Below are 13,039 nucleotides of genomic sequence, written 5' to 3'. Positions count from 1 at the left end.
ACGGACAGTAATTTCCACTGTTAAGATCACCATTACATTGGTAAGATCTGTGGCATTTTCTCAGAGTGATGTTATTTTGTTTCAGTGTGGCTTCTTCAAGCGAAGGAAACCAGATGGAGATTACATGGTTACAGCTAAACCAGGCATCGATAGCAAAATTTATGAGTGAGAGAGATGCTTTAATGGAAGTCTTTCCATGGTATCTGGTCTCAGACTAACACATCTTTTGTGAGAGATGAGAGAATTAAGAGGCGCTAAAATGTGAGAAAATTATTCAGGGAACTTCTTGCTGTAGATTTGATGACCATCTATAAAAGCATTTCATCCCTCCATGAACAACAGCTTGTGATATAGACTTCCTTGTGGTGGCAGCTGCTAGATAACCAAATTGTCTCCACAGACTGTTTCAAAAGCTGCATTCATCTAACCTTCATAAATACTGGAGAGGGTAATATTTTAAAATGCACATTTAATTTTTGTGCAAGGTGCTAATTCACCAGGTTATTGACATTTAATGAAGCATAAGAAGAAATTGTTTATCGGGCCAGTTTACAGCTTATAACCTGCATGGACATTTTGCTGTTAAATTAACAGCATGTGAATAACACATGAATGACTGGTAAAAGACAGTGTTAAGCACAGAAATATCTTGGAATAACAGTTGGTCTTTAGTCTTAATGAATGAATGGATTCATGAACACAATTCACGACTAGTGCAATTTCTTAGCTTGCACTTCATTGGGTGAGTGGTGTAGTGACACAGATTACACGTTTGGGAGAATAGTGGATTAGCTTCAGTATTTCTATGCTTGTTAACAAATTTCTTTTTTCACTTTTTCATCAATCAAAGCTCTTTAACTGTGTGAAATATAACCTTTAACATTTTTGGTATTGGATAAATCTAAACAGTTGTCAGGGTTTTCTATGTCAGACAAAAACCATAGAGTTTAGTACTTTTATATCTATCCCTTTGAACTTATGAAAAGAACTGTTTAAAGAATAGTCTGTTTATTTTAATTCGTAGTATTTATAAGCATAAACCTTCAACAGTATGACTGCATGTATAAACATGTTTTGATATTCATTTTTTTAATTGAAATGATTTGTCATTTTCTTTTACCAAACTTTTACAGTGGAATTTTCCAGGAGGAGGCAAGATACTGTCTCTTTTCTGTTGTAATATCTCTCATTTTAAATAATGGTTTAAATTATTTTCTTTTTATAAAATATTATGGGTTATTTCTTTAATTTTTGTACATATTGTATATCAAATACTGTTTTCTTATCCCCAGTTAGCCTCTCTTTGTATAAAGACAGTCCAGTAGAAGTAAGACTGTTATATGATCATATTGTTTATGATTGGTGCTAATTTATTTTTTACCGGTTATGCAGGATGTACATCATGGCCTGCCTTCCTGTGTTGTTGTGAGACTAACCTTCATTCTTAACACAAAAATACCTGGATCAAATCTGTGCCAAATGTTTTTCTCTACAGTTCCATTTGTTACAAAGAACCATGCGTTTTCCTGAGCATTTCATTAAAAAATATCGGGTTTCTACCTGTGAGTTGATGAAGGAATGATGCTTAAAGATAATTAAGCTCTTAGATTTGTGGACATCAGTGCTAATTGTCCTTTTTGAGACATGGTATCCTTATGAACAAGCTTTCAGCAATGATCTGATCTGCTGCCATATTGAGAACTGTGATGAGGAGAAACGTGACTTTGACTCTCTGCTGCTAGCAGTGGTGTCTGTAATGTGGCCTTTTGTCCCTTGTGGCACAAGCTTTAGTACAAAGCAGAGATCTGTCAGAATGTCACTAAGATGACACTAATCGTGTATATCATGTGAGGCTGTATGTTTTCTGAAGTATCTGAAATATAGTGGATGGTTTTTTTGTTGGTATGCACAGTTTATTAATATATATGTATTGCTGTTCGTTTTATTCTGTCAAAGTGGTTGCATCTGTTTATGATAGGTGCCAAGGATTTAGTGCTTCTCTTGTAATGTCTGTTAAACTTGAAAGATTTGTGTCTGTGCACTGGGAGGGTCAAATGTTTCAAACTTGGATGCTGTGAAGTTATCTTGGTTAATACTAGCCATAATGCATTTTCTGCAGTCTTTCATTTCATGCAGACCTAATGTCACATACTTTTTATGTACAGGATTGTTGTGTTACAGTAGTTTGGAGTTCATGCTATATAGGTAATTGATGTAGTGTACATAGCAGATCCGTCCATTTCATGACCATAATTGTTAGCATTTTCTTACATAATTGATGAGTAGTGCTCATGAACACTCCATGACCTGATCTACTTCTGCTTTAACTGACTATCCTTGTTCTCTCTGTGGCATTAAAAACTCTCCCTTTGACAGACTGCTTCATTTAGGCTGTTATGTCCCTTCTTTCATAATCTTTCCTTGTCTTCAATTGTTTTCCAATCACCTTTCATTCATCTCTCTCAGTCACAGTCTTTAGTAACTATTGTTCTGCTGCTGAAATGGTAAAGCTGCTAATATTACCTTGAGCACTTGCTGTACTATGCATCCCCCGAAACTCACAGTCTCTATTCATCTCACACCTTTTAAAATGCCTTTTGCTCCTTTTTAATAAGGGTCAAGGCACACGCTTTGTCAAGAAACCAGTTTGTCTTCCTTGTAAATGCTAAATTATGTTTCCGACACCTAGATCTCATAGAAGTGTAACATCATTCAGTCCAAAATTGAGGCACATTGTCACAAAATTGTAACAATGATAACCTTGGGGCTGTAAGCTTAAGAGTTTGTGATGAGTTTATAAACAGTAAAGAAAAATGTATCTGCGCAATACATTGATGTTTATCCCTGAGGGACACAATACATTGATGTTTATCCTTGAGGGACTTTAACAACTTTTTTTCCAGATTAAATGTCTTGACAATAAGAGCAAAAGCAGCATATCTAAGCACTTGGGTTTGTGACAGTCTGCATGTTGCCATCATATTTTAGTTGAGTAGGATGGATTGTTTTTTTTGGAAATGCTGCTTTTTCACCAATGCTTCAGATCATAAGATCAAATTGCGGTTAAGGGGTCTAGCAACACAGAAGATCATGGGTCTTTTTCCCAATCTGAAGTTTAAAACCTCCCTGTTAACAGTAAATGGCATTAATATTGTCTCATGTGGGTAAAATATGAGGAAGAAAAAAGTGGAAACTGTATCCTGTATCCTGCAACATAACATGAAATATGCTTCTTTGCTATAATGCTTTGTAAAATAATTTTGACAGCTGGAGAGAAAGGAATGCTATTCTGAATATTCGCACTCCGTAAGGGTGGAGTGCATTTTTTTTATATTATGATTGGAAAGCTTGGGTTATGTGTTTCACATTTATATATTGGGAAATGTTACCGACATTAAAAGATGATTACAATTTTGTTTATGTTTCATAGAAAATTATTTCTTTTCAGTTTTGACCAGGACATAACTGTCTGAATACTGTTTTGTGTGCTATACGAACTGTGTGCTGTCAAATGTGATGCTAGCTTCAAGGAGTGCCAGTTTACTTTTTGTACTGAAGTCGTGGTGGAGGGGAGTGAATCTCTCTAGCTCAGTCTTATACAAATTATATATATATGTCTTTTAACAAAATTAGAAGATTCTGTATTTGTTATGTTCCCTGTAATTCATACTCTTCCCCAAATGCAAGATTTCTGGTGAGAAATGTTAACTTTACTCTGATACTTTAACATTCACAGTAACTTGCAGACTTGCAAGCAAACCTATGCATCAAAGTTCCTTATGAAACAGAAATCCCTCGGGTTTTGTAATTCCATTAGTTTAAAATTTCTTGTTTATATGCTTTGATTCTCAAATGTGATTATGCTTAAAAGCATTGAATCATTCACCATCTAGAAAATGTATAGAAGGCAGAAGATGGAATGAAAGTCTCTTTTATCTCCAATATGGCAAAATCTTGACCTAATACACAGGTCAGGCTTCCTGCAGACCTCATGCAGATCTTTAGCCCTGGTAGCAAAACTTAATTAGGGTTAGAATTTTATTCCTACTCAGCATTTGGAGATGGTTCTAAAATCCCAAGGGTAACAAAATGCTGGGCTTTGCCTGCCTTTGGTCAGTGTTTAACATAATTGACTTAAATGTGTATGGACTTTATTACTAAGCTTTCAAGCATAATGAGGAAAAGGAGGTAGAAATGTTTTCTTGTATACATTTAATGCTAAGCATGTCTAATGAACTGCATAGATTGGAAGTTACCATAAAGACAGAAGAACAAGTCTTCAATGCAATATGGATGACCATAAGGTTGGCAAAGTACTGATATTAAATCACTTTTGCGCAAGGACAGATAATAAGTTAGCGTATCTTCATGCTACTAAGATAATGTCCCCTTCCCTATTCCCACAGCAGCTTATATTATATTTATATAATTTACTATTCTCTTTCCATTGGAGACATCAGCTTCCTTTGGTGAATTTACCAAATCTTAATGCAAACATAATTATTTGTCTTTCTGTAACATTAATGACAACCAAGGCATTTGTATTTTAGGAAAATATTAGATTACCAGATTTTAACTTCTTTTACAGTGAGATGTCCACCACACCAGTTATTTTAATGCTCAGCTATGAAAAAACAAAACCAAGCCCAGACTTAAAACTAGATAGCACTCTGATTGGGAAGGAATTTGAGGAACAGGGTGAAGACAATAGAAAAATATTTTCACATCTCATTAGATCTCAATGCATTGTTGTGATTTTTAGATATTTTGTACACAATAAATATAATGAACACACCAAATCATATGTTCTTGAATCTCTCATATTTGTGGGTGTGAATGTACGAATATATTGGTCTGATCCTATAATCAGATATATGGTGTATTGTGGTAAATGTGGCATTTTTCCTTTCTGTAATATGTAATAAAACAGCAACAGAAACAGGTAAAAATATAATATGTACTAGCTAGCAAGTGAAAAGAAATTTATTATCCATTTCATTAATGTAGAAGGCTGTACAGCATAGTCAGATTCTGACTTGTATGGTATTTTAGAAGCAAACATTCAGTCCAGATTGCCAGCAGTTTGTCCCAAGTCATAATGTTAACTTTGTTATCTGGAAGGGTATTCTGAAGCCATAACCTCAAGAAAACGTTTTATTAAATTTGTTACTTACAGCTGAATTAAACGAGTTCTGCTTGGCTTGGTGCCACTGCTCTAGCTGTCACTCATGAATAGTCATGACTTAGGCTGCCTCATAGGGAACTGGTGGAATATTGAGAAATGATAATAGAACTGGTGAGATACCAAGGAGCTATAGTAAGACTGGTGGAATACAGAGGATAAATAGTGCAGTTTTCTTCCTTCCTTCTTCACCTCAGTCTTTAACAAAATGCAATCACATTATAGTACACCAAACACATTATTGAAAAATCAAACCCTCATCCCACATTAATACTGATGATAAAGAATTCGTGTTTTTGTGTCTAGTCATAAGTGGTAAGAGCATTCCCAGCTTGGTAACACATCTCAGCATCCATAAACTCCATAAAATTCCAAGCTACACTTTTCCCCACATACCACTCACCACTCAGGCAATAAGATTTTTAAAGGCAGTTCTTCTTTACAAAACTTTGAACTGACAGTAAAGGTTAGACAAGTAATGATGGGATTAAAGATCAACTGTTCATGACCAGACAACAGCAGCCTTGGTATGTACAACATGTCTCAAACAAGGCATACAGTCTGTAGTCAACTCTGTGGATTACTATGCAATATTCCAACAGAAGAGTAATCTCTACCAATGCACCCCATACAAAAAAACAAAAACAAAAAACAAAACAAACAAATAAATTATATGTTAGACCTCTTCAAAGTTTCTCTAAAAGATTAACTGAGTGCTCAGAGTGTTAATTCTTATCAATGACGTGTAACCATATTGACCATTTAAAGGAAATTGAGAATGGGGATCAGAATCTGCATTAGCTCTGCAAAAGTCTTGACTTTAACGTCCACTTTTGATTCACTGAAACAGAAAAAAAACCAAGCATATAAGATATGGAAGAAATTAATGCAGGAATTCATGATTTAGTAGGTGAGAAGACACTACTGAAAAGTTAAAACAGTTTCACATTCTTGCTTTGTTTTTGGTTAGGGCACATGAATATTCTGTAATTCTTCTTGGTGAGGAGTGACTATGAAGAGGGGCTTAGACGTCAAGTTAATTACATCTATATTTGACTGTACTTATATGAATTTTTGCTAGGATACAAAATCAAACATAAACTAACAACAGAAAAAAATCTGGATTTTTAAAATCATTTTTAAGAGGAGACTAGAATGAATTTTTTACTACTGGATTTACTTTCCTGCCAACCTTACCTCTAACCATCATCAACTGTGCACTGTGTTGCGGCTGTTATGATGGATGCCTTAGCATACAAACCCTCAAACACTATTTATCAACACCCAGTACCACCTTAGCTGGTTTCTGAGTGCTATAAATCACTGAGTAGTGCTCATCAGTGTGGATATTCATGAGCATATGCATGCATTCTTCAGTAAAGCATGCTTTTGACCAGTTATATGAGACAGTGAGCTTCTTGCTTCTTCTTTGATAGATTTTTTCCTGCCAGGGTCACTATTTTGCGACTATAATGCTTGATAATGCAATAGCAAGTCCTTAGCATTCTCTAGGGTCAAACAACAAACACCAAAGGAAAAAAACTCACATTGCAGGGTCCTCTACAGTGAGTGTGTACATGGAACCATTTAATGGGCCACCTGAATAAAAGAAAATAATGTGCAAGTAAAGAGATATACAAATCCAAATAAATAAACTTGTAATTGTTTAAGATCCAAATCTCAAAAACAAGTAAAACTCTGTGAAATATTATGCAAAAAATAAAATTAATGCTCATGTTTTTCAATCAATATGCTTTCCTCTAGATCATTATCTATGGTTTTATATGTAGCAACATGTGAGACCATATGCGAGGAATAAAAACAGCTTACGTTTTTCAAACGATGTGTTTTCATCATCCTCTGACACATTGCTCCCATATGCTTCATCTTTGGTTATTTGTACAATCATTCCATTAGATTTAAATGTCACGCTGCCATCCTGCTCTAGCTTTTTCCGAATCAACCTCATCTTTCCTTCAGCTGAAAGACTTGTCTCATCACTGCCTTCCTCATCACGCAGATGCATCTCCTGCCTTTTTCAAGAGAAAACTCAGGTTTATAATCTGAGATATTGTACATCTCCAAGCCTGGCAGATAATGTACATGACATGCAGCACAGTTTTATCTATTTAATTTACTTCAACATCAAGAACTGATAAGTTTTCTCACTACACTGAGCACTGCTTAGAAGAAGAGAGAATGTACTTCGGTACCACACAGCATATGGCTAGCAACTCTTAATTTTGTGGGGAAATGTTGTGTAGGTAGTGCTATGATATATTCTCCTGGGTGACAAATGATGAGACCACTTAATTAAGCTCTGTTAATGAGATTCATCTTTCTCATTTAAATACAACACACAGAAGAACAAAAACCCTGAGTAATTCAGAGGGTACCTTGAACAAGCTTCCTTAAAGTGGAATAAATCAATATTTCCACCTTAATGGCTAATCAGTTGATTATAAAACTAATGCTGACAATTAAAGATTTCATATTTTAAAATTCTCATAAAGTAACAGTTCTTTTAGAGATGTTGAAATCAACAGTATTTGTTATCATTTTCAGGGAGTATTTGGATCTTTTGATAGTTTTTGTTTTTTGTTTTTATGGTGTCATTTCCCTTTACTAAAAATGATGATTGACTAGTGACCACATAAGTGTTTATATCTGTGGAGTTGCTACCTGTCAGCAAAACGAGGGGCAGCATTTGTAAGCTGGAGTCTCAGGCCGCCCAGCACTACCAGCAAAGCAAGAAGACTGATGCTAGTCATTGTCAACCTTTCAAGAGAACACCCTCCTGCAAAATATACAGTTAACAAGAAATGCTAACAAGATAATAACTTTAATTAAGCATATGCTACTATATATCCATGAAAAACAAACCCAACCTAAATGTGATGTGAACAGTTATTTATACTGCTAGACTGATCAAATGGTGTATGAAAGAACATATGGCCTTATACATTCTCTTCAAGAATTCATGTCCGCCAACTGTTTCTTTGTATGTATATAAGTTAAGATAAAGTTATGGAAAATATGAGAACAGTCTTCTGTTAAAAACAATTTATGCAAAGATTGAAATATTAAAAAGTTTGCACATCTTACGTCACACTTACCAAGGCTTTGTTTGTGAAGCAGCACTATTACAACAGAAAAATCTGTCAGGGAATTGTTTTTGTAACGAGAGATCATGCATCAGGAATTAGCGATCACCATTTAAGTGTCTTTTTCCTTTCTGGCCCCGCCCTGTTTCCTATCCCTGCCATAGTCTGACCCTCTAATCCTAGTAGATGTGATAGTTCTCCTTTCTGCCATTTATTACGTGTACTTTGTAGATTATTTTAGATGCTATACCATTCAGTCCTCATCTCCAGCAGTTTGTAGCAAGTCATAATGTTAACTATGCTTTCTGAAAAGAAATTTTGGATCCATGATCTCAAGAAATAGTTTCCTTTAATTTGTATTTACAGATGTAGATTAAACAAGGAGTTCTGGACTGCTTGGCATTATGCCACTTCTCTAGCTGTCACTTATGAATATTCATGATGGAGGCTGTCTCATAAGAACTGATATTACTGGCGGATACAGATCGAGGAACAATATAGCAGGATTGAGGGAATACAGAGGATGAATGTCTCTTCCTTCCTTCTGCAGTCTTTGTTTGACAAAACACATTATAGAAAAATCAAACCCTCATCCCACATTAAAACTAATGATGAGGAAGTCATGCTTTGGTGTCTAGTCATCAGTGGTAAGATGCAGTTGCTTTGTTGACACAAGCGTTCCCAGCTTGGTAACACAGTCATGTAAACACATCTAAGCATCCATAAACTCCATAAAATTCCAAGCTACACTTTTCCCCACATACCACTCACCACTCAGACAATAAGATTTTCAAAAGCAATTCTGCTTCACAAAACTTTAAACTGACAGCAAAGGGCAGACAAGTAATGATGAGATTAAAGATCAACTGTTCATGACCAGACAACAGGATGCCTTCGTATGTACATGTCTCAAACAAGGCATACAGTCTCAACTCTGTGGATTACTATGCAATATTCCAACAGAAGAGTAATCTCTACCACTGCACAGCATACCAAAATAAAAAAAAAACAACCAAAAAACAAAAACAAATTATGTGTTAGACCTCTTCAAAGTTTCTCTAACAAGATGAACAGAGTGCTCTAAGTGTTAATTCTTATCAATGATGTGTAAGCATATTGACTGTTTAAAGAAAATCGAAAATGGGGAACAGAATCTGCATTATCTCGTCAAAAGTCTTGACTTTAATGTCCACTGTTAAGTTACTGAAACAGAAACAAACAAGCATGAGATATGGAAGAAATTAATGCAAGGGTTTAGCAGGTGAGAAGATATAAACTTTCACAATTTTGTTTTTTGGTTATGTCATTTATATATTTATACTTGTAAAAATGTTTGTAAAAACCCAGGTCTGTTCTGTTGTGTGTTATGTGTGGTTATGTAACCTAGCAATAATTAAAATAAGTACAGTAACAAATTTATATATACACACTATAGCTTGACGTCTAAGCCTTTTGTCATAGTCACCCTTCACCAATAAGACTTAAAATATGATTTTTTTCTACGGAATTTATCTTATTGCCAGCCTTACCTTAAGCCATCATCAATTGTGCGCTGTATTGCGGCTGTTATGATGGATGCCTTAGCATACAAACCCTCAAACACTATTCATCAACATCCACCACCTTAGCTGGTTTCTGAGTGCTATAAATCACTGAGTAGTGCTCATCAGTGTGGATATTCATGAGCATATGCATGCATTCTTCAGTAAAGCATGCTTTTGACCAGTTATATGAGACAGTGAGCTTCTTGCTTCTTCTTTGATAGTTTTTTCCTGCCAGGGTCACTATTTTGCGACTGTAATGCTTGATAATGCAATAGCAAGTCCTTAGCATTCTCTTGGGTCAAACAACAAATAGCAAAGGGAAAAACTCACGTTGCAGGGTCCTTTAGAATGAAGGTGTACATTGAATTACTTGATGGGCCACCTGAATAAAAAAAAAAAAATGTGCAAGTAAAGAGATATACAAATCCAAATAAAGCTGTAATTGTTTGAGATCCGAATCTTGAAAACGTTGGGTGATCACATGTAAAGAATAATATTAATGTTCATGTTTACAAATTAATATTTTCATTTAACACATCATTTAGCGACATTACATATAAAACCATGTGAGACCATATGCAAGAAATAAACAGCTTACGTTTTTCAAGCAATGCTTCATCTTTGGTTACTTGTACAACCATTCCATCAGATTTAAATGTCACGCTGCCATCTTGATCTAGCTTTTCCTGAATCCACCTCATCTTTTCTCCAGCTGAAAGACTGGTCTCATCACGCATATCCAGCTTCTGCCTCCTGTCAAGAAAAAATAAGCGTTATCTATTTAATTTACCTAAAATCAAGATGTGACAGTTTTCTTACTAGACTGAACACTGATTAAAAGGAGAGACAATGTTCCTAGAAACAACACAGCTCATGGTTGACACACTTCAGTTCCGTGGGGAAAAGTTGGGTGGGTAATGTTACATTACATTCTCGTGGGTGACAATGGTTGAGACCATTTAACTAAACTCTGTTAATGAGATTAAACTTCCTCACTTAAATACAAGAAAAACAAAGACCTTGAATAACTCTGTGGGTACCTTGAACAAGCTTCCTTAAAGTGGAATAAATCGCTTTTAAGGGATAATCAATTGATTCAGTTGATTGTAAAGCTAACACTGGCAATAAAAGACTCCATAGATTGTTAAATTCTTTTATATTAACACTTCTTTTAGAGATGTTGAAATCAACAGTATTTGTTATCCTTTCCATGGAGTATTTGGCTTTTGGTTTTTTTGTTTATGTTTATTTTTTGCTTTTATGGTGTCACTTCCCTTTACTCAAATGATGATTGACTAGTGACCACACTATCATAGCACATAAGTGTTCGTATCTGTGGAGTTGCTACCTGTCAGAAAAACCAGGGGCAGCATTTGTAAGCTGGAGTCTCAGGCCGCCCAGCACTACCAGCAAAGCCAGAAGACTGATGCTAGTCATTGTCAACCTTTCAAGAGAACACCTTCCTGCAAAATATACAGTTAACAAGAAAGTCTAACAAGCATCATTACTTTAAGCATTCACTGATATGTCCATGAAAAAAACTCTACCTAAATATGAAAAGTTATTTAGACTACAAGACTGACCAAATGGTGTTAGAAAAAAGAACATATGAACTTGTGTACATTGTCTTCAAGAGTTCATGTTCCATAAGTGTTGCTTTTATATATGTAAAGTTAAGGAAGATAGTAAAACACTTCTACACAAGAAAAATATTTCCTGCAAAAATCTAGAAATATTTGAAAGTTAAGACTTAATATCAGATTCATTTATCTTTTAGAACACTTACCAAAGCTTGTTTGTGGAGCAGCACTCTTGTAACTGAAAAATTATCGGGAGACGCTGGCAAATATCTATTTGTAACAGGAGATTTTGCATCAGGAACTAGCCATCACCATTTTTAAGTGTCGTTTTCCTTTTGTTCTCTGTCCCTTTTATCTGACATGATCACATTTTAGTTTAAGACTTTCTATCTGCCGACTATCTTAGAATAAAACAGGAAATCTTTCTTTAATAGAGTACAGCAGGGATGGGATTTCCCGGGCATCCAGGCACGCAACACCGCTTGCGTATCGTGTGCAACCAATTGCTTCAACGCAGGTCCGGGTCCGGGTGGAGAGGGAAGAGGTTCAATCAGCTGCTGCTGACTCAGTTTAGTCCCCTGACCAAAAAGAGGGGCCAGCTTAAATGGCAATTAATTACGGGGTAGCCTCTACCGTTCCTTTAATTCTTTCCGTTTCGACGTTGAATTTTCACATCACATGCCATAGCCCCTTATGCTATAGACTCTGTCAAATGCCTTTTGAAAGTCAAAGAAGTTGTGGTTGAGGTCTCGCTGATGCTGAAGATGCTTTTCTATAAAAATGCGACAGTTGAAGATCTGTTTAACTGAGTGGTCTGAAGCCAGTCGATCTGTTCTTCTCCTACGGTGCTGCTGATGCGGTTCTCTACGACCTTCAGCATGACTCTATACTTGGGTGGCTGATAAAGATGTGGTTCTGATACTGTTTTCTGTTTCCTTTTTTTTTGGTGAGAAGTATGTGGATCACCACTAAGCATTTCGGATCGCCGTTACCACTGGGGTCGGGGATTGTTGGCTGACCCCGCTGTCATGGGACTAGACTTGTATTGGACTGAGTCTCATCAAGAGGGGTCCTGTTCCGGAGCTCTCGCCGAAATCTTCCAAAGAGGAGCGAACCGTGACCGGCAGAGGAGCAGTGGATGGGTCCACGAACCTGGAGACAGGGGGTGAGGGACTTCGCAATTGTAATACCTTGCTCCGGGGTGGATTTCCATCAAGGACTCAGGCTGATCCCCTTTTGTACAGCTCCCGTTACCTACTTACCTAGCTGTCCACACTGTTCGCTAGTCTGCCGTTTCGTGTTTTCTTTTGAGTTGGTGTTAATATTTAACTTACGGTAAAGAAATTTTTATTTGTATACTGCTCATACGTGTGTAATTCTATTCACTCAAGAGCGTTGCTGTCACTGGGTGTTTGAGTGCTTGATGAACTTGGTTGATTGTGAGTGTCAAATGCTTAGTGCCCGATTGCAGAAAGTGATACTGCGGTCGCCTTATCAGGGCCTGGCCAAATGTTTTCGCAAAAATTATACAGCCCCTAAGCCGGATGCTCACCAACCTTGGAGTACAGCCACACAGAAAAAGTTTTGTTTGTTGGTAAAAGCCAAACCCAGCCCATTTAACTTCCTCCT

The 13,039-nt window shown here is 36.3% G+C and overlaps 2 protein-coding genes across 6 annotated transcripts in view; one reads left to right on the top strand and one right to left on the bottom strand.

The window, feature by feature from the left end:
• LOC112564485 (integrin alpha-8-like) overlaps positions 1-4,799 on the top strand; it is a 61,055-nt gene extending 56,256 nt beyond the window's left edge. For all 5 annotated transcript variants that reach the window (XM_025239332.1, XM_025239331.1, XM_025239329.1 and 2 more), the window contains one exon: positions 86-4,799. In XM_025239332.1, coding sequence (XP_025095117.1) covers positions 86-169 — 84 coding nt within the window. In that variant the 3' untranslated portion in view covers positions 170-4,799. The remainder of the gene's footprint in view (positions 1-85) is intronic.
• Positions 4,800-4,965: 166 nt separating this feature from the next.
• LOC112564487 lies at positions 4,966-11,818 on the bottom strand. Its single transcript, XM_025239337.1, has 9 exons — positions 11,617-11,818; positions 11,179-11,293; positions 10,429-10,583; positions 10,161-10,212; positions 8,299-9,489; positions 7,865-7,979; positions 7,013-7,215; positions 6,730-6,781; positions 4,966-6,023 (listed from the first exon to the last, which is right to left on the bottom strand). The coding sequence occupies exons 5-9, from the start codon at positions 8,372-8,374 to the stop codon at positions 5,945-5,947; spliced, it is 525 nt and encodes a 174-aa protein (XP_025095122.1). The 5' UTR covers positions 8,375-9,489; positions 10,161-10,212; positions 10,429-10,583; positions 11,179-11,293; positions 11,617-11,818; the 3' UTR covers positions 4,966-5,944.
• Positions 11,819-13,039: the final 1,221 nt, after the last annotated feature.

Source organism: Pomacea canaliculata, linkage group LG5, assembly GCF_003073045.1.
Source record: "Pomacea canaliculata isolate SZHN2017 linkage group LG5, ASM307304v1, whole genome shotgun sequence".
NCBI classification, from domain to species: Eukaryota; Metazoa; Mollusca; class Gastropoda; order Architaenioglossa; family Ampullariidae; genus Pomacea; species Pomacea canaliculata.
The sequence above is the reverse complement of the archived record's forward strand: the minus strand, read 5'-3'. Positions and strand labels throughout refer to the sequence as shown.